This window comes from Centrocercus urophasianus, unplaced genomic scaffold (genome assembly GCF_019232065.1).
Source record: "Centrocercus urophasianus isolate 14NV4802_14NV808 unplaced genomic scaffold, USGS_Curo_1.0 seq_20, whole genome shotgun sequence".
NCBI classification, from domain to species: Eukaryota; Metazoa; Chordata; class Aves; order Galliformes; family Phasianidae; genus Centrocercus; species Centrocercus urophasianus.
In genome coordinates, this window is record NW_024884756.1 from 10,845,891 (window position 1) to 10,864,333 (window position 18,443).

Here is an 18,443-nt window from a genome sequence, read left to right on the forward strand (position 1 = left end):
TTCAAGCAATTAAGTTTCTATCAGAGAGCAAGCGACAGATTTGTTCTTGAATTCATCATCTTATTCATTATCTTGTTATGCACTGGATGTGCACATTATATTGCAAGTTTCAGGTGGTCATAAAAAATGAATCATAGAGATGAGCTCTCTATCAGCATAGCCTGTCTCAAGTGGCTCTCATGTTTCAGAGTAAATTTGTAATACCACCTGTCATTACATATCTATAATGAGCGAGACTATATATTACTTAGCATCCCTTTCTAGTTGTCTATTTTAAGTATAACTTTTTAACACTTTTATTTGTTTAACAGAACATTAGGACAGACATTGTGATGGATGCCTCTTTTAGCATAAATCCAGCTATAGATATAGGACAGGTATGTACTTTTACAGTTCTGCTTTTTATCAAATATTAGTGCACATCCCTCTTTATATCTAAAAGATTGCTACTGCTGGTTATCTTAGTGTCCACCAAAGCCTAAGACATGCTATGCTTTAGTGATCAAGGAGGCTGGACTAAATAGATGTACTGCTTGTTTTTATTTGCAGCTATAAAAAATACTACGTTAAGTTTTCTATGTCTTATTTTTTCTTATATTTGAGAAGTGTTAAGAGAAGGAGAACCATCAGACCTCATTTGGAAATGTGTTGTAGGATTAGCACCCTGAACCAACTTGTGACTTTTTCCTGATCAGTTTACTGTGCCCTGGAATTATTGACAGATGGCTAAATCTCAGCCACCTGCAGGGTACTGCTGACTTCAGCTTCATGGAAAAAGTTGTGGACATGGAACAGACCTTTCTTGAAAGGTCCCGTATCCATAGCCTTATGGATTCAACTATCTACACCTGCAAATAAACTGAATAAAAAAATATAAACTGAATAACAAAAGCAGTGGCACTAATAGTTTATAAATAAGAAAGTAGTGGTGAACTCAGAAATGTAAAAAAAAATAGTTGTCATTTCTTTGCAGAATCAAAGAAAACACTCCTAAGAATCTGACTTAAATTTAAAAATCCTTTCATATCCTGTTTGTTTATCCTATTACAGGCTCATCCTTACATACGTGTTCTTTGTCTAAATGATTACTCTCATTCTGCACACTCAAGGATTATCAAATAAATAAAATAATTCTTTCCTACCAGTTCAATGCTATGTTCATCTTTCACCAGTATTTATTTATATCAAGTACTGTGATGGCCCAGAGGTTTTCTCAATGGCTGTTCTCTCCTACTTTAGGTTGGCTTTCTTTGTGGCTTTCCCTTCATATCCAATTTATCTGCTGTTTGTGTCTGACATTGTTTCTCTATAATGAATTCCTTAGGTATCCAAAAATCTTTATAAGAAAATAACAGACTGGGCAGACTATTTATGTCACAGACCCTGAGCAAATATCTCCTCATGGCATTCCTGTGAACAATAAGCTTTAAGTCAACAGATTTCACTCAACTCAGTTTTGCCAAAGCAAATCAGAGGTAACTGCACTAGTCACAGTGAATTTAGTCAGGAATAAGGAAGAGAAGAACTTGAGCCAATGAAAATATTTGTGTAAGTCAGATGAGGACAGATTGGTCCTATTTCAGTCTACATTGGCTAACCTCTAATTTTGGAAGGAAAGAATCCAGTTTATGTGTAATCTCACAAGGTCTAATTCTGTGTATGTTTTTGTCTTTTTAAAATGCCTGAATGAGTTGTAGGTGTTTAACTTTTTTTTCTTCATTCAGATTGAAGGGGCCTTCATTCAGGGGGTTGGCCTTTACACATTAGAAGAAATCTACTTTTCCCCAGAAGGAGAGCAGCTCACTCTTAGCCCGGATACATACAAGATCCCTGCGGTTTGTGACATTCCTGAGCAATTCCATGTCTACTTACTGCCAAATTCATGCAACTCAATTGCTATCTATTCTTCCAAGGTAGGTATACCAAACCTTGTTTGCAAGCAAACAAGATGATTCTGCTGCAAAACCTTCAGTGGCTGTATAGTATGGTAGATGCTTTTTTTCCTTGAAGTAATTCCACTTTCAGATTCGGTGCTTAAAGATTATCTAAATGATGAAGCACTGTTGTTCTGAGCTTTTTTATTCATTTTCCTCCTATGATTTTTTGGCATTACAGTAGCACTTAGACACGCTAATCAGAATTGAAACCCTTTTTTGTTCCTTGTTGTTGTGCAATGCATTGAAAGCAAAAGAATCCATCCTGAAGAATTTAAAGTGCCTAACAGGAGAAAGGATGGAAGAAGGAAATACTGTGATCCTTTTTAAAAGTGGAGAAGTCATGAGATGAGAGGTTAAATGAATTTCTAGAATCGTATGGGAAATCTCATAGATATGGGAATATAGCCTAGTTCTTCCATTAGGCATTGCAGAGCACCAGCCTTTGTGTTTTAAGGGAATATTATCCTCTGAGGAAGCATCCAGTTTGTAGCCTCAAAACAAAAGCACTTAAAATAAAAGGGAAAACTGGAGGATGGCTCTGGCCTCTGGAAGACAGGAGTGCCCACTGTTACAGCCTTGAATGTAGAGCAGATATGACAAAGGAATAGGAATTTCCAGAAGAAAGTCCACTCCAGATGCTTATATTCTTACCTGGTATAAACAGGTAAACAAACTGTTCCACATGAAGAAAACATAGAGACAAAGAACACAATATCAGGTGTAGATGGCACAGACTTTATCTGTGCAGGAGGAAGCTAAAGGGGGCTTTATTCCTCAGTATGACCACTTGAATATAGAACAAGTAGTTTATGTGAGCAGTTGTAAGTTATTTCATGGCTTTATAATGTGACAACTGGAGTCACACCATAAAGCTTTTTTGATAGTGTAGCTATCCTGTAAATTTAAAAATGGTCCTCACCAGCCAAATCCTGGACCTCGATGTTTTTCTAAACTGGAAGTTCTCAGAGGTATGAGTAAAGCTGCTGCATGTGTATATGCTGGACTTGACCAAATACAAAGCTAGTGCAAGTCACTGTAGTTTGGATAACTACAGCGAATATACAATGATTCAACTCTGCTGTTAGTTTTTAAGCCCGTCTCTCCAGTTGTCTCTCTCCTCTACCAGGGTGTGGGTGAGGCTGGATTCTTCCTGGGCAGTTCAGTGTTTTTTGCAATACGTGATGCAGTGGCTGCTGCACGGAAAGAAAGAGGACTACCCCTGGACTTCACTCTGAACAGCCCCTTGACCGTTGAGCGGATTCGTATGGCCTGTGATGATATCTTTACTAAGATGGTAACAGTATTTTCATTCCTTTCATGAGCTAGCTACCTCCTCAGTACTCCTCTTTAACCTGGATAGACATAGTGCACATAGTCTGATCAGTGCCAGATCAGTGCCTGATTAGTGCTCTATCCTTCAGCATGCCACACTTAGCAGAGTTATGCATTTTATTTCATCAGTGACACTTTTCTCAGCTGTAATATGAATGGTTGGCCAGAGTTAGCAACACTCCAGAACTCTGAAGCATCTGTCCCTTTTCTGCAGAAGTGAAAACTCCAGTGTAATTAATTTAAGGGCCCTTTAAAATACTTCTGAGATTACTGTCTGAGTTTGTCTTTAGTATCACTTGATTTGCATCTCTATGAGGAAATATGACTATGTCTAAACACATAGTAGGTCTGCTTCACCACTAGTTCAAAGTTCCCAACCTATGCTAGTTCCACACTAAGCCTTGTATCCCAGTTTCCTACCTTTCTTCCTTAAAAAACAGGAAGACAGAAATATGGGCTGATATGCATTCAGGTCTTGTAAAAACATGGAGTTAGAATATAGACTAATTGCACAAGAACACTCCCAAATACAACATTTGAGTTCTAGGTATGGTTTCATGCAAGCAACACCAGTGACACTGGCATGCACAGAATCTGAGGGTGCAGATTTAAAGTGTTCACTGCAGAGGCCTAAACTGTCTAGGTCCCTGTTACATCATATAAGCTCCTTCTCTGTGTCATGATCTGGTAAGTATTCCTGAGACCTATTTTCTGCCTATCTCAAGTACTATAATTTCTTGTAGATTTGATGTCTAGGTTTGAGAACCATAGAGCTTCCCAGTCTGCAACTGCAGCATAAATCCAGCTCTGGCTGTTTTTGACATAATCTTATCTTCTAATATTTTCTCTAATAGAGCAGGCAACCAAAAGGATTGATTGTGTACTTCTATCAAAAATTTCCCTAGTCACTGAAATTATTTGGATAGCCATCTATGCTCTCTGCTTTCTTTCCAGAGTAGAACCTTTAATCCACTCTTCTTGCATCTTGCCCTTTTCTCACTAGGAGTTGGCAGAACAGAGCAGTAGCTGTTGGTGTGCTTCTTTTTGTGAGACTGAGGCAGGAGCCAACTTAAAACCCCCTGTCTGTCCAAGCCAATGATGATCACACAAAAAAAATTATTCACAAAGGAGAAAAGGGAAATGACCACATTGTTTTCTGACTTAATACTTTTAGGCCACTTCAGCAGGTTTTCCAGGTGTTGTGTAATACATTGTCACTTGCCCCAAATTTCTGTTTATTTGTAAGTTGAAGAAAAAAAAAAAGAATAAAAAAAAAAAGAAAGGAATAAAGCATGGGAACAATCATGAGATTAAGGTTTTGCAGCCATTATCATCAGTCTGTGTCCAGTCAGAAAGTGAACTAGACGAATATCTTGCAGACAGGGAAGTAGAGAAATAGCAGACCAGGCTGTGCCAAGATACTTTAATTTAGCATTCAACTTAAATTACTACCCTGTTGAGAACAAGAGCTGCTGTGTTTTGACCCAAGTTATTTTTAATTTATATTTTTAATATCTGAGGAGCCAAAAGTCGTTAGTCTGTGCAGAACATCAGGGACACATTTCAGGTATAAAATCTAAACAGGGCTGCTTTCAGATCTTCTCTGGGTATCTGCTTCTGGCATTCCAGAAATCACACACTATTTCCAATACAGTTTTCAAGTTAAAAAAAGAGGTACCACACACTAAGACAACATTTCAATGGTGGAAGTCTAATCAAAAGCCCCACAAAGCTGGGTTTGAACAACTGTGTTCTAACATAGGCTGCAAATTTCTCTATGAAAAGGGGCAGAGGTTGGCTTAGGCAAACCTGCAGGCTGCTCTCTCTTTCAATGGCAGCCAGCTAGAGACATTCTGACCTCATCCTGACCAGAGGTTGGAACTGTAAATTCCACATCCATTCACTTCTGCTTCCTTCTGCACACGATACACAGTGATCAAGCATTTTGCAATGATAAAATTTCTCCTATTATAGAAATCATAACCACAATCAAGAACCTTTGTCCTCTAGGTGTTGTGCATACACTTGTTAACTACTTAGAGTTTAAATGAAGGTGACCGTTCTATCTTGTCATCAGGAGTTGACATTCTATCTCTGCCCTCTGAAATTTAGGATTTCCTTGCAGACTTCACGGCCTCTAGGACTTAATGCAGTTCCATTAAACCATGTTGTACAACTGAACTTCATATATCAGTTCCTCCTATGAGTAACCTGAAACTTTCAGGCAATGAGCTCACCTGTGTTATAGAGAGATGTCCTTAATTAACTGTTCACAGTTGACTAGAGGCAACTTGGTTGATTTCATAAATCTTTATTATGTGAAAAAGGGTGGATTTGTTCATGCAATGACATTGAAATGGATAAAAAGGAACATGCATTTGTGAATTACATAAGGTTTTCTTTCCACTTAGCAAAATCATGTTTTCTTTACATTCTTTCAGATTCCGAAGGATAAACCTGGAACCTATAAACCGTGGGCCATTGATATATCTTAAGTGTGGAATAACCAGATGGTACTTTCAGGAACTTACTGACTGAAAGAAAGCATTCCTGCAAGAAAGAAGTATAACTGTAATACATACACACACATGTAGTTGTACAACAAGGTATAAGTATCAGCCCTAATGTGCTGCCAACTAAGACACCTCTCATTTGGAAAAATGTATTTCTTTATGAAGTGAGTTGTTCTCCATGCTATAGTGGGATAATTCTGGAGTTACTCCGTAAACTTTGAAGAATTTGCATGCAATTTTGAAAGTATCTGCAATAAATCAGAGTTAGATACTGTACAAGATAGTGACAGACGTGCACCAGTATTGTAGCAGAACCAAGATTCTAAGAGTACATACTACCAAATATTTTCCAGACAATGATATTTACCATGGTAAATAAGTAATAGTCCAGTGTAATTTTCTACTTCCTGACAACCCATCTCACATCTACTCCATACCCATTAGACCTCTCTAAACCACTGTTGACTTTGACCTCTCAGAGCTGAAATAAAACCACTGCTATTTGCCACGCTGTCAGCGTTCACTCCACCTCTCCTTTGCCTTATCCAGTTTTGCTCCCTCATTCCAGTGAAAAGGTGAAGTAGGTCCCAGCTGATGCATTTGTCTGTAGGTGAACTGAGAGCGTGAGGTACAGGAGTTGTTCTATTTCAGATAAAAGGACTGAACTCTTACTGATTCTGAAATATTTGGTTTTGAAATGGGGTCACTCCTTGCAATGATAAGTAGATACTGAGTAGCAGACGTGCAGCAGGTGACTGAGCTGAAAAATAAGGAGGAGCAGGGCTAACAATGGCAATAGAGCAGTTTGTCATCAAAACCAGATGTGTCAGCTCCCTGTTTGACTCAGCTGTGCCAAACATACTAGAAAGGAGGTTTTAAAGTGATGTCGTGACAGCTATATGAATCTTGATGGAGTACATCCTCAGGAGGATAGGAGACTGAAAAGCAAGTTTAAAGGTGCCTCAGAGAAAACAAAGAAAATGGCTGGGCTAAATTGAGTCAGTACAGATATCCATACAAATGAATATTCAGCTTTCACCTTTCATAGTTCAGATAATGAAAGTAGTAGTAGGAACACATTTAACATTGTCATTGTTTACTAAAACACTTGCAGAAACTCAACAAGTTTTATTTCATATCTTGCTGTCAGTTACATAAACACGTCTAAGCTTATTTCATTTATTTTAATGGTGAGTCTGTGGGTTTAAATTAGTTAATATAGAAGAGAGAGTGATCTGCACAGAGCATCAAATAAATCATTTTATCTACGTCTGTAGCAGCACAAGAAGATTATATGCCTTTACAAATAAATTAATATTCCAGGTAATTAGAAACTTGATAGCTTATTTTGGTAAATTTTTCATTTTAATTTTTTTTTCCTTTTATCTTCCCCTGGATAAATTGTCAGGCACTACAGCTCAGCTGGCAATATACTTTGCAGTCTGAGACTTTTATTAATTCCTGCAGTCAGTTCCTTAATATGTCTGTGTTCTTTTCCTTAAAATGAGATTTCCACAGTTGCGATTTATCTTTTTGGCTTTTAGTTGTGATTTAGACAAATGTTATCATTTTAGAATGAGTATCAAAGCAACCCCTGCCTTGGGTTTAATATGAATGAAAAGTACTTGCAGAACTCTGTGTCTGAATGTGATCTTGCTTGGGGTATTTTGGATGATGTATTTTCTAGATTGCATTGGGCTGTTAACTGGAGTTTTCTTATATAAGTCTTCAATAAAAGCATACTTGTAGGGCACTGTCCTGCTATTTGTGATGCTGATCTACAACCGATACTGTTTTGAGGAAAAAAAAAAACAACAAACAACAACAATGAATACAATGTGAGAAATGAAATCTGGCTCTTACAGACAGTAAGAATGGCCAGTGTTTGGTCGTACAATTCAAAGTAAGTGATTTGGCAAGCCTCGTGTTTTCCCATCATTGTAGTTTAACCCAGCAGCAGCTCAGCACCACATGGTCACTCATTCCACACTCCCAGTGGAGTGGGGAAGAGAAATGGGAAAAAAAAATGACAAAGTAGAACATGTGGATTGAGAACTGTTTTCTAAGGTAGAAAAGGAAAAAAAAGGAAAATAAAGTAATGATATATATTTATGCACAATGCAGTTGCACACCACTCACCAACAGATGCCCAGCCAGTCCCCGAGCAGCGACTGCTCCCCTCGTCAATATAAAGCTTTTTTCCATGATGTCATATGGTATGGAATATCCCTTTGTCCAGCTTAGGTCAACTGTCCCCTCCCAGCTCCTTTTCCCCTTCAGCCCCCTCACTGGCGAGACAATATGGAAAGTTGAAACATCCTTGGCTCTGTGCAGCCACTGCTCAGCTACAACTAAAACCTTCGTGTGTTATCAGATTTGTTTTTCTCCCAGAGCAGAAACAAAGCACAACACCAGACACTATGAAGTGAAACAATAACTCTGTCCCAGCTGAAACCAGGACACCCATTAATCTGCTGTGGTAATGAATTTTGTAGTAACAAATGAACTCGGGGGATTTGGTAGTCCTCTTATCCTAAATCTGTAAAGTAGAGTTGTCTCAATTCCAAAGTACAAGACATACTTGAAAGATACTGTTTGCAGAGTATTTGCTCAGGGTGTGTGACAGAAGTCTTGTCTCCATGAGCACCAAGGAGCCCTGGGGCACAAGGGAAGGCAGGGGAACCCCAATAACCCAGCTAGAGAAAGCAGCCCCTCAGCTTTTACCCAGACTCATGCTGGGGCTGTCACAAAGGGGCCATCACCTCTGTGGGCCATGGGGACACTCAGCAGAAGAGGGTGTCCAGAGCACTGTCCAGACTGGGGAGGTGGTGTGTAACTTATGGGATGGAGGGAAAAAATCAATTGGGGTCTACTGTAATTACTGTGATTAGGTGAGAAACCAAAGGCAGGAAAAGGGACAGGTTGTGGTTTTTTTTAGGGAGGAACAAGCATAGGAAGAGTGACAAATAGGAAATCCAGGCTGATTGTTACCACACTTGTCTGGTTGTACCTGTGTCTGATCAGCGTAGCCTGTCCTATCTAATTAAACTCCATGTCTGACCATTTTTCTGGGTAAAGGACTCCGTTCTGCATACTTGTGCGTGTATAAGTGCTAGAAACTGGGCTCTGACCAACAGGAGAGCACGTGGCACCCAAAACTGGAGCAAGAGAGGGTATGTATATCAATGTGATCTCTAGCAAATACCAGGATGTGCTGACCAGCTGACTGAGTGCGACTCAGTATGTGGCTGTATGGGTTGCTGTGTGTGGGGAGGGCTGGGTGCCAGCAACTGGTGTGAGGTTTCAGGCCTTGGGCTCATACCTGCAGATGCCACCAGAGGGGTAGATCTGGAATGGATGAACCAAATGTCTAAGGCCAGCTACCAGAGGGGTCCGTACTGTATACCTTCAGTACATTTGCCCTGTAGAATGAACAAAACATTGATTTTGTTTCTTTCAAGTTTTACCCTCCTTTTTACACGTGTGGGAGTGTAAATAAGTGAATGCCAGGTTGGATGACAGCACAATGCCTGTAGTATAGGTAAACACAGACAGTGGAGGGAAAGCACCCTCTGAATTCAAGATAATCAGTTGTGTAAAGCAGCAGGATCAAGCACAAGTTAACCAGTTGTGTTTGGTGAAAGAATATCATAGATTAAAATTATTCTTTTTCAGGCTTTAAGTGTACTCTCTTGTAAAATATATAATTCTTAAGCTATTCACTAACAAATTCATATATGCTTTCTTAAACATGTATTCCAGAATAAGGCTTTCAGAGGACCAGCCTCCACTGAAAAATAACATATTTGGTGTACTCCTCAGATAGAGAGCAGCAGATGCAGCTCACTTTACTGTCCTTTGGTGCTGTCAGACAGGCATCTCCTGGCATTCTTTTGAATATTTACAGTTTTTACTGGGCCAAACAAGCCATAAGATTCACAGCCAAGGAAATAGTTTGTTGGAGTTAAAAAAATAAAATAAAAGAATAAAAAAAAAGGTTGGGAGCAATGGTTGTGCAGGTGATCCCATTTTCTCTTCATAAAGCATAATGACTTGCTTTGTTTGCACACCTGATAACAGCTCAAGAGTTTTAGCCAAAGGAACATTATGCTTTACACCTGGTGGAAGTTTGGCAGCTGTGTGAGCTCTGGGTTAATAAGTAGTTTGCCCTTTTGGGGAGCAAGGAATTCAGCAGCAATTGCCTCTCCTGTCCTCTCCCAGCACGTTGTGTGTTGTTAGCTAGTCTTGCAGATGTGTCCATCTAAGTGTTGATGTTTAGATGACTTTTAAACTCATACAACTGTACTGGTTCTGTTTATGTTGTCTTCTAATGGAAGTATTGCTCTACAGCCTGCAGACAGGATGAGTGCTATTGCTACAACTGCTGGTAAAAGAAGCTGTGTGTTACCTGAAGGAAGAGAAGGCCTGTGCTCCTGGAACTCAGGAACGTGATTCTACACCAGATGTAAGTAGTTTTTAACCCATAAGTTTGTTTGTCTGTAACCAGAATACATGGAGCCTTTATAACTATAGCTAAGTTTGGAGGAAAAGAAATTGCAATTCTGATATAAATTTAGGAACTAATAGTTTTAAGCTCTTAATAATCAGAGGGTTGTGGGTAGCAGTGCAGTGTCTGGTTGGAGGCCTTCAGCTAGTGGTGATCCCCAGAGGTCGATGCTGGGTCTGGTCTTGTTCAACATTTTCATTGGTGACCTAGATGAAGGGATAGAGTCCATACCGAGCAAGTTTGATGATGATACAAAGCTGGGAGCCTGGCCAGCATGTAGAGGTAGAGAGAGGTGATCTCTACCTTCTATTGTGGTGAGGCCGCATGTAGAATACTTTGTCCAGTTTGGGCTCCCAGCTTCAAAAAGACAGGAATCTCCTTAGAAGGAGTCTAGCAGAGGGCCACACAGATAAATAAGGGCCTGGAGCATCTCCCATGTGAGGGAAGGCTGGGTGCTGTGAGGGACCTGTGACCGTTCAGTCTGGAGAAGAGATGGCTGAGAGGGGATCTCATAACTGTTATGATCTCATAACTGTGGGTGGACTTCTTTTGGTGGTGTGCTGCAGTAGAACAAGGCGTAATAGGTAGAAAATGGAGCACAGAAAGTTTCATGCTGGCATGAGTAGGAACTTTACTGTCAGCATGGTGGAGCACTGGAACAGGCTGCCCAGAGAGGTTGTAGAGTCTCTTTCTCTCAAGATAACTCAGGACCTGTGTGGACACACCTGCCTGTGTGACTTGCATAGGGAACCTGTTTAAGAGCGGGGTTGGACTCCATCTCTAGAGGTCTCTTCCAACCTCTGTGATTCTGTGGGTGGGGAAGAAAGGTAGCATGTATGGACTGATGCTTTCCCTTTCCAAAGCCATGTTTCTGCACAACAGAGCAGTCCTAGGGAAGGTGTCGGTCTGGGCCATCTTCCTTAACTGCTATACTGTTATGGCTTCACGATCCAACCCATCTGCTGTTGCTTATTTAACTCAGAAAGCACCAAAGCAAATAACATTTTTCTAGCGGCCTCGGGAACAGGCTGCACGCTGTTGCCGCTACGTTTGTGCGACGCAGCCGCCGCCATGCCGCTAAGCACAATCCACGGCGTTTCGGGCTCGATGGGAAAGAGGCGTTTACCGACCGGCCGGATGGGGCTCTCGCCGCTCGCTGACGCCCGGCTGCGTTTCGCGGCACTGCTGCAGGGGCCGCTGCAGCGCAGTCGGGGCGGCGATGCCCGCGCTCACACCGTGCCGCCAGGGGCGCTGCCGCCCGCGGACCGTTCCACGCGCAGCGCCGCGCGGGGGGAGGCGGCAGGGGCTGCCGCGTGTGACGCCGTCGAGGGGCACGCGGGCGCGTTCGCCCCCCGGGGGTCCTCGAGCGGACGGCCCCGCGGACGGGTGGGGGGCGCGCCAGGTGCCGGGGGTCCGCAGCGCCGGGGCTGCCGCGGGCGGGCGGTCCCGTGGAGCTCGGCTTCGTCCCCGGCCCGGCGCCCCCTGCGGCGCGACGCGATGGTCTGTCCCGGGCGGGGCGCGCCCTCCCCCTCCTCTCACGTCGGTTCCGCCTGCAGGTTTCTGCCGCCGCCGCTCCTCTTCGTCGCTCGCGTTCGTCTCCGCTCCGGGCCCTCGGGCGATTTCTCTCTACCTTAAAGTCGGTGAGCAGCGGCGGGCGCCGAACCGGGGTGGCGGTGGCGGCCGCGCCGATCGCGACGGGGTGGGGCGTGGGGGATCGCTCCGTGCCCCCAAGCGGGCGGCGGCCGAACGCCACGGGGCCGGCGGGTCGCGCGGCGGGACGGGGCCGCCGTGCGGCGGGGGGAGCGCGGGGCGGAAAATGGATGTGGCGGGAGGAGGAGCGGAGCGGCGGGGCGCGTCGGGAGCGGCGGCGGGGGGAGTCCGGGCGGCTCTGAGGTGCGATGTGCTGTGCTCCCGCGCAGGGCGTCTTTTATGAATCAAAAGCAGCAGAAGCCGACGCTATCGGGGCAGCGCTTCAAGACCAGGAAGAGAGGTAAGGGGCCGCGGCCTGGTGCCGCACTGCCTCCTGCGCGAGAGCGCCGCGAGCGTGGCGCCGGGTGCCGCGAGCGCCGTGTGGGGGAGAGAAGCGGCGAGCGGGGCCGTGGTGGTTGCCGTGACCTTGGCTGGAGGAAAGGGGCCCGTGGGCCGCGCCGCGTGTTTTTGGCCTGAAGCGGCCGCGCGGTGCTCCAAGGTCGCGGGCGGCTCCGGCGCGGCCTGCTGCGGGGCGTGCTTAGAGAACGGCTTCTGAACGGGACGGTGTGGGCCGCTGGGACCCGCGCTGCCCTGCAGTGCCGTAGGGGGATCCGGCTCGAAACAAAGCGGCGAACCGGCCGAGGGCTGCTCGGTGCCCGTATCTTGTCGGGGACGCTGCAGGCAGAGCTAATGGCTGAGGAAACGTGAGAAGCGATGTGGGATGTGGTTATTGGATGTTGAAGAGCTGGCGGGGCGCTCTGTGATTCACATCTGTGGGGGAACCGTTAGGGCACGGCCTGAAGCGGTGATTGAGCACCTGGTGAAGTGGTGTAGCTGGCCCTGGGAGCACAGGTGGAAGTAATGTGGACCCTGGGTCCAGCCCTCCCTAACACCATGTAAGGGCTGACAGTCACAAGGGAAGGATCTCTTCTTGGACATCACCGGCTTCAGAGTGCTCAGGGAGCTCTGATCCTCGGAAAGGGATCGGCAATTCCTTCTTTATTACCAGATTTAAATAACTGCCTTTCTTGAGCAATCTGAAACTGGTTTAAGGCAGCTGTATCTGCTGCCTTCTATCCTTACTCCATCAAACACCCACTGGTGTCCTCGTGGTGTTCTGGGTCACGCTGAGGACAGTGAGGGTGTGGTAGCCACTGAAGATGTAATGGGGGGCACAGAAGTACCTGGTTGCACGTGGAACTGACTTTGTGTCCTTTAACCATTGTTTGGCTTCCAAGCGATCCTGCAGTAACAATGAGTTTCATAGATCTGTACTGGAAAATAACTGCTTCGCCATTTTCAGATCTCCACCCTGCTGTTAGGGCTGTTTTGTAACTTGCACTAGATGTAAGGACACTGACATGCCCCTTAGAAAATCACTTATTCAGGTGTTAACAGTGCTACCTCAGCTGTTGGTGCTTTAGTAAAGGCTCACAGGAGAGCACTTATATTATTTGAAGGCTTTTCTTCCCGTGGCTTGCATAATCTGAGGACAAACTGAATTGAATAGAGGTGAGGACCTCTTCGTGTAAGGCTGCCTATTATTTACATGAATGCTGTGTATTGTGCAGGTTGCTCCAAAAGTAGTGCCTCCTGTGTATTTCCATGTAAGCTACAGCAGATACAAAGAGCACAATAACACTATTTGATAGAGAACGTTCTCACTACAAAATGCTATTTTCCAACACAGTTACCACCATTAGTTATGTTTTTTGTTTTTTTTTGCCAGCAATGAACAAGAACCTGCGTGTTGCACTCATAAAAACCTGCACCAGTGGAGGTGGCTACTGTCACTACTGCTGAAATGCAGCACCTTCCACCCCTCTGTTCTCTCATCCACTGTTTGGTCTCCTTGAATGTTCAGCAAGTATTGATGAATGTCAGTGGGTGCCATTATTTCCACATGGAGGAATTCAGTGGCACATCTTTGCTTCATCCACACTTCCATGTGAGACACCGTTTTGTCAGACTGCCCCACTGCTGCCATCTGTCACATGGCAGCAATACGTGATGGGATACTGGTGGAGAGGTTCAGCCTCTACTGCTGTACCACCAACATATCCACATCTGGTGTTGTGAGACAACGTAATAAAATAGGAGGCATTGCTTTCAGATCAGCTCTTATAACTGAGTGAAAAGGCCATGATCAAATTATTTATCTCAAATGTAAAAATGTGTTCTGCCTTGAAACAATAGAAACGAGTTAATTATTTAACGTGTATTAAAGACCACGAGGTTAGCTCAGATTTCTGCATTTCCCCCAGGCACTCAAAAGGTGGTAGCTTTCTGTTTACCTCCAGCTGAAGAAGAGGTGGTCTAAATTTGGCCAGGGAGCACAGCCTGCGTGTGTTAACAGGATGCAGTGTCTCAGTCAAAGTATTTCATCTGAAACAGTGAGAGTCCCAAAGGACTGAAGTGGAGCTTGAGTAGCAGGGTCAAACATAAGAAGCTGTAGGGTATGCGTTAGGAATTACCTTCTGGTGTGTGGCTAAGCCTTTGTTTTGGGGGAAGAGGTGGTGATCATGTGTGAGCAGGGGTGTAAGAATCAAACTCGGAAATCAAATAGGTTTTCTTAGGTTCAGATCTCCATAAATGACTGTTCTGCTTAGTGAAAGGACTGAGAAAATCATTGAAAGGTAAATAAGGTATGTTTTAGCTTGAGTGTACAGATGATAACACCGAAATTTGTTATTATGGCCATTGAAATTTGTTCTAGGCTACACTGTTATGTCAGTATTTGTGCTAGTGGCCCTGGTTGTCTTGGGAGGCTGGAATGTTCACAGTTCTGTTTCACTTCAGAACTGTCAGTGTGTAGATTTCCTTTTGTTTTTCTAAGACAAAAAGAGAAAAAAAAACTTTTCACGTGTTTGGAGACCAAATAAATGAGTGTGACAACTTTACTTCAACGAACACTTGTCTTTGCAGATGAAAAAGAGAGGTTTGACCCTACCCAGTTCCAGGACTGCATTATTCAAGGTTTAACTGAAACTGGCACTGACTTGGAGGCGGTAGCAAAGTTTCTTGATGCTTCTGGTGCAAAACTTGACTATCGCCGCTATGCAGAAACACTTTTTGACATCCTGGTGGCTGGTGGAATGCTGGGTAAGTACTCTGACGGAGCTGCTGTCTGATTTCATTTACTTGACCTTTGACAGAGACTTGCTGTTTTCTGTCACTATGCAAACTCTCTCAGGAAGCATGCTGGTGTGTAGAACAGGGTTTGTTATCTGCAGCAAACTACGAGTGTCCCAGGCCTAAATTGGCCTGTATACTCTGTATACCACACCATGCTTTTGCTTGAGATAGTTTGCCTTCTTGAAAGCGTAGGCTATACAAATTTAGATTAAGGAGAGGCATACTGGATTTTGAATTTTTTTTTTAAACCAACAGTAGAATTTGTATAATGAAGTGCATTTCTGCTAATGGGAAACAAATGCTCGTTGTCTGTGGTCACAGAGCCAATGGAGTTGCCCTGGAGGATTCTGACTTGATCCTGTGTCTTGTGCACCCTTCCCTGTTGTTCTGCAAAGTAACATTGTTTGCAGAAGAAACTGCTGTGCCTTGGAAGTGCTGTTTTGTTTGTGGCTAGCAGCAGTGAGGGCACGGTGGACTCCTAGTTTTTGTGTGGGAGTGAGAGATGAGGCTGTTGCCAAGTCATCAGAAAACACGTGAACTGAGCAAGTGAAATGTGATGACTGAAGGTATTGTAAACTCATACTTGTGTGTGAAGTGCAAAGAATGGAAGGGATGCTGACCAACCAGGCGAGATGTAGATAAAGATAAATGAAGTTGAAAATGTTAAGAAAGATGCAGTTCTAGATTTAGACTGTATGTTTGACTGCTGTTCAGTGAGAAGGGATTCAAGTGGCAGGGAACTTTTTAAAATAGAGGGTGTGAAAAGGGTGCTCTGTTGTCTATCTAGACAGAAACAGTCCATCTCAGGTTGTGACATTGGTTGCCCTGTATATTGTGGTGGGGATAAGGACTTCACTGCGAAACTTGGCAGTAATAGAAGACTTTCTGTAATATGACGGAATACAAATAACCTAAATGCAGAGGGGAGGAAGAGGGAATATCAGATTCTGGGCTCCAGCCTGACTGCGTGGCAGTCCTGTGGTGGGGCAGCTGGTTTGGGAGGGCACCTCTGCTGCATGTGCGTAGCTCTGCCACTGATATTGGAGAACTGTCAGGTGACTTGCTCAAAGAAATGCCAAAAACAAGGCTTTCAGAATGGTGCAATGTAACAAAGCGTGCTTGCTTATCTGAAGGCTGTGTGTTGGAACAGTGTTATGTAGGCTGTAGTTACTGTGCAATGTTTGTTTTGGCAAAAGCCTCTCTTGCTGGTGTTACAAGAGCTGGTTGCCTGAGAGAATAGGTTTGTCTGCCACATGGAGCTTCACTGCTTGGAAATCTTAATGTACAAATTGGGGGAGATTGCATTCAAGTCTTAAGACCATTGTGTGCTATGTTAGGAAATGTTTTTTCTCAGAATGAGAAAAAATGCATTACTACATTAGTGGTGATAGAAGGGACCTGTGTTCAGCTTGCTCTGTATAACAAGCAGAAGCAGCGGAGTGGATTAATTTTGGTCTTTAATCAGAAACGGACAAAATAAGAACACGCCACCTCTTAAAATTCTTAACGCTAGTGCTTGTTTTCATCTTGAAGTCTTGTTTCTGTCTACTGCAAAACAAAAGGATCTCCCTTCTATGTAGGATGGTATAGAATTGGATCACAGGTTTTTCTGATGCTGAAGTTGGCGACTGGAATTCAGTTATGAATCAGACTGGGTGCCAGTCAAATGTCTGTATTAAACTGAAGACGTATGTTGAAGAAGAATCTTCTGGTTTTTTGTTTTTTTGGGGTTTTTTTTTTTTTTTTTTTTTAGTCTGAAAAGCTGAAATGAGCTTCACAGGCTCAAGTTTTCAGCTCATCTCAAAGGCATTGAATTGTGAATATGCATTTCTAGGTGTTTAATCTCCTGTGGTGACTTGTTTGGTTATTTAAGACTGATGTAGAAAGCAGCATGATGGCAGAGGATAGTAAGAAGTTGTTATGATTAAGCAGTTTCAGTGTTTTCCTTTAAGAGAAGAAGAGCGTGTATAATTATATCAACTTGCTTGGACATGAACAAGATGTGTTGTCGGTCATTTTAGGTGTAGAGAGTTGGAATATTTAGGTGTTCCTATCTAAGTTACCGATCTAAAGTTTAGTGCATCTACAGCAACAGAGCACATAGAAATGCAGGGTGTCTATCTAGTGATGTGGTTCTTCTCTTTACCATGAAAAGACAACATATTTTTCATGTTATGAGTATTTGATTTTTACTGAGAAGTCACAGCACTAATACTGAAACCCTTCCTTAGCCCCAGGTGGTACCCTGGCAGATGACATGACACGCACAGATGTCTGTGTATTTGCAGCACAGGAAGACCTAGAAACCATGCAAGCATTTGCTCAGGTGAGTCCTGAGATGAATATAATTTTACTTAAACCATTCTGTAGTCAAAAATGAAATGTTTGTGTATGTTTGCGGGCTGGTTGGGCCCGGTTCCGTGATGAGTGGGACAGAGGGATCTGCGGATCCACACCTCTGGAAAAAAAAACAGGGGACCCCAAAAGAATTGAAAACAACGGCACCGATCTGAGGAGAAACAAACTAATTTACTAAGTATATTATCGGAATGCAAGATAACACACTATAATACAGTATGATCAGAATTGAAGCTAATAAATCAAATATAATGAGAGAGAGAATGTCCGAAAGGTGGATAGGCCTCACCACAATGCTGAGGTGAGATGCGCAGTCCAGTTGAGCACCAGGGAGACCGGAGCAGCGCCCATGAAAAAGAGCGCATCAGGTGACCTTGCAGGAGTTAAACCTCTTCTCCCTGACCGCAAGGTCCCCTGGGGAATGTAGTTCTCCTTCTCTTCAGGGCAGGTACCCAGGACTTGAGCGTTAACAGTTAAAGTCCCAGTGCCCCACATGATGTTATGATGTGGAATACCGAAAGCCAAAAATGACAAAGCCATGACATTCCACCCCTTATTCTACATCACTACATCATGCTTAAAATATATATGAACAAACAGTAATTACCAAACATTAAACACATGCACACACAAACGTATGTATATATGTATATATGTATATATATGTATGTATGGAATTACTGACTGCACTCCCCCAACATCAAATTCCCTTGTGGTACACATTGAACATCAACATTTTTCTGCATCACCCTGGGCAAAAACTGTACCATGGAGAGGTTTTCCCTTTCCAGAAGCTGGAAGAACCCAAACTGCCTTTCCTAACATGCTCTTTACATGTACAACGGGGACTTCATCTCCCTCTACGGCATGTAGGGAACTGGATTGGTTAGGACTGTCACAATTGATAGATCCTCTGGTATTGACTAACCAGGTGGCTTCTGCCAAATGCTTCTCCCAGTGCTTAAATGTTCC

At 43.5% G+C, this 18,443-nt stretch overlaps 2 protein-coding genes across 6 annotated transcripts in view; both read left to right on the top strand.

Moving 5' to 3' along the window:
* LOC122162291 (aldehyde oxidase 2-like) overlaps positions 1–12,279 on the top strand; it is a 49,809-nt gene extending 37,530 nt beyond the window's left edge. For 3 of the 5 annotated variants that reach the window (XM_042822490.1, XM_042822492.1, XM_042822493.1), the window contains 7 exons: positions 312–377; positions 1,725–1,913; positions 3,064–3,231; positions 5,711–8,955; positions 10,133–10,247; positions 11,846–11,929; positions 12,209–12,279. In XM_042822490.1, coding sequence (XP_042678424.1) covers positions 312–377; positions 1,725–1,913; positions 3,064–3,231; positions 5,711–5,764 — 477 coding nt within the window. In that variant the 3' untranslated portion in view covers positions 5,765–8,955; positions 10,133–10,247; positions 11,846–11,929; positions 12,209–12,279. Of the gene's footprint in view, positions 1–311; positions 378–1,724; positions 1,914–3,063; positions 3,232–5,710; positions 8,956–10,132; positions 10,248–11,845; positions 11,930–12,208 lie in introns of those variants that run through there. The other 2 variants (XM_042822491.1, XM_042822494.1) reach the window with 2 other exon arrangements.
* Positions 11,912–18,443, top strand: part of BZW1 (basic leucine zipper and W2 domains 1) — an 18,362-nt gene continuing 11,830 nt past the window's right edge. The window contains exons 1-5 of the mRNA XM_042822374.1: positions 11,912–11,929; positions 12,209–12,279; positions 14,904–15,080; positions 17,345–17,479; positions 18,380–18,387. Coding sequence (XP_042678308.1) covers positions 12,219–12,279; positions 14,904–15,080; positions 17,345–17,479; positions 18,380–18,387 — 381 coding nt within the window. The 5' untranslated portion in view covers positions 11,912–11,929; positions 12,209–12,218. The remainder of the gene's footprint in view (positions 11,930–12,208; positions 12,280–14,903; positions 15,081–17,344; positions 17,480–18,379; positions 18,388–18,443) is intronic.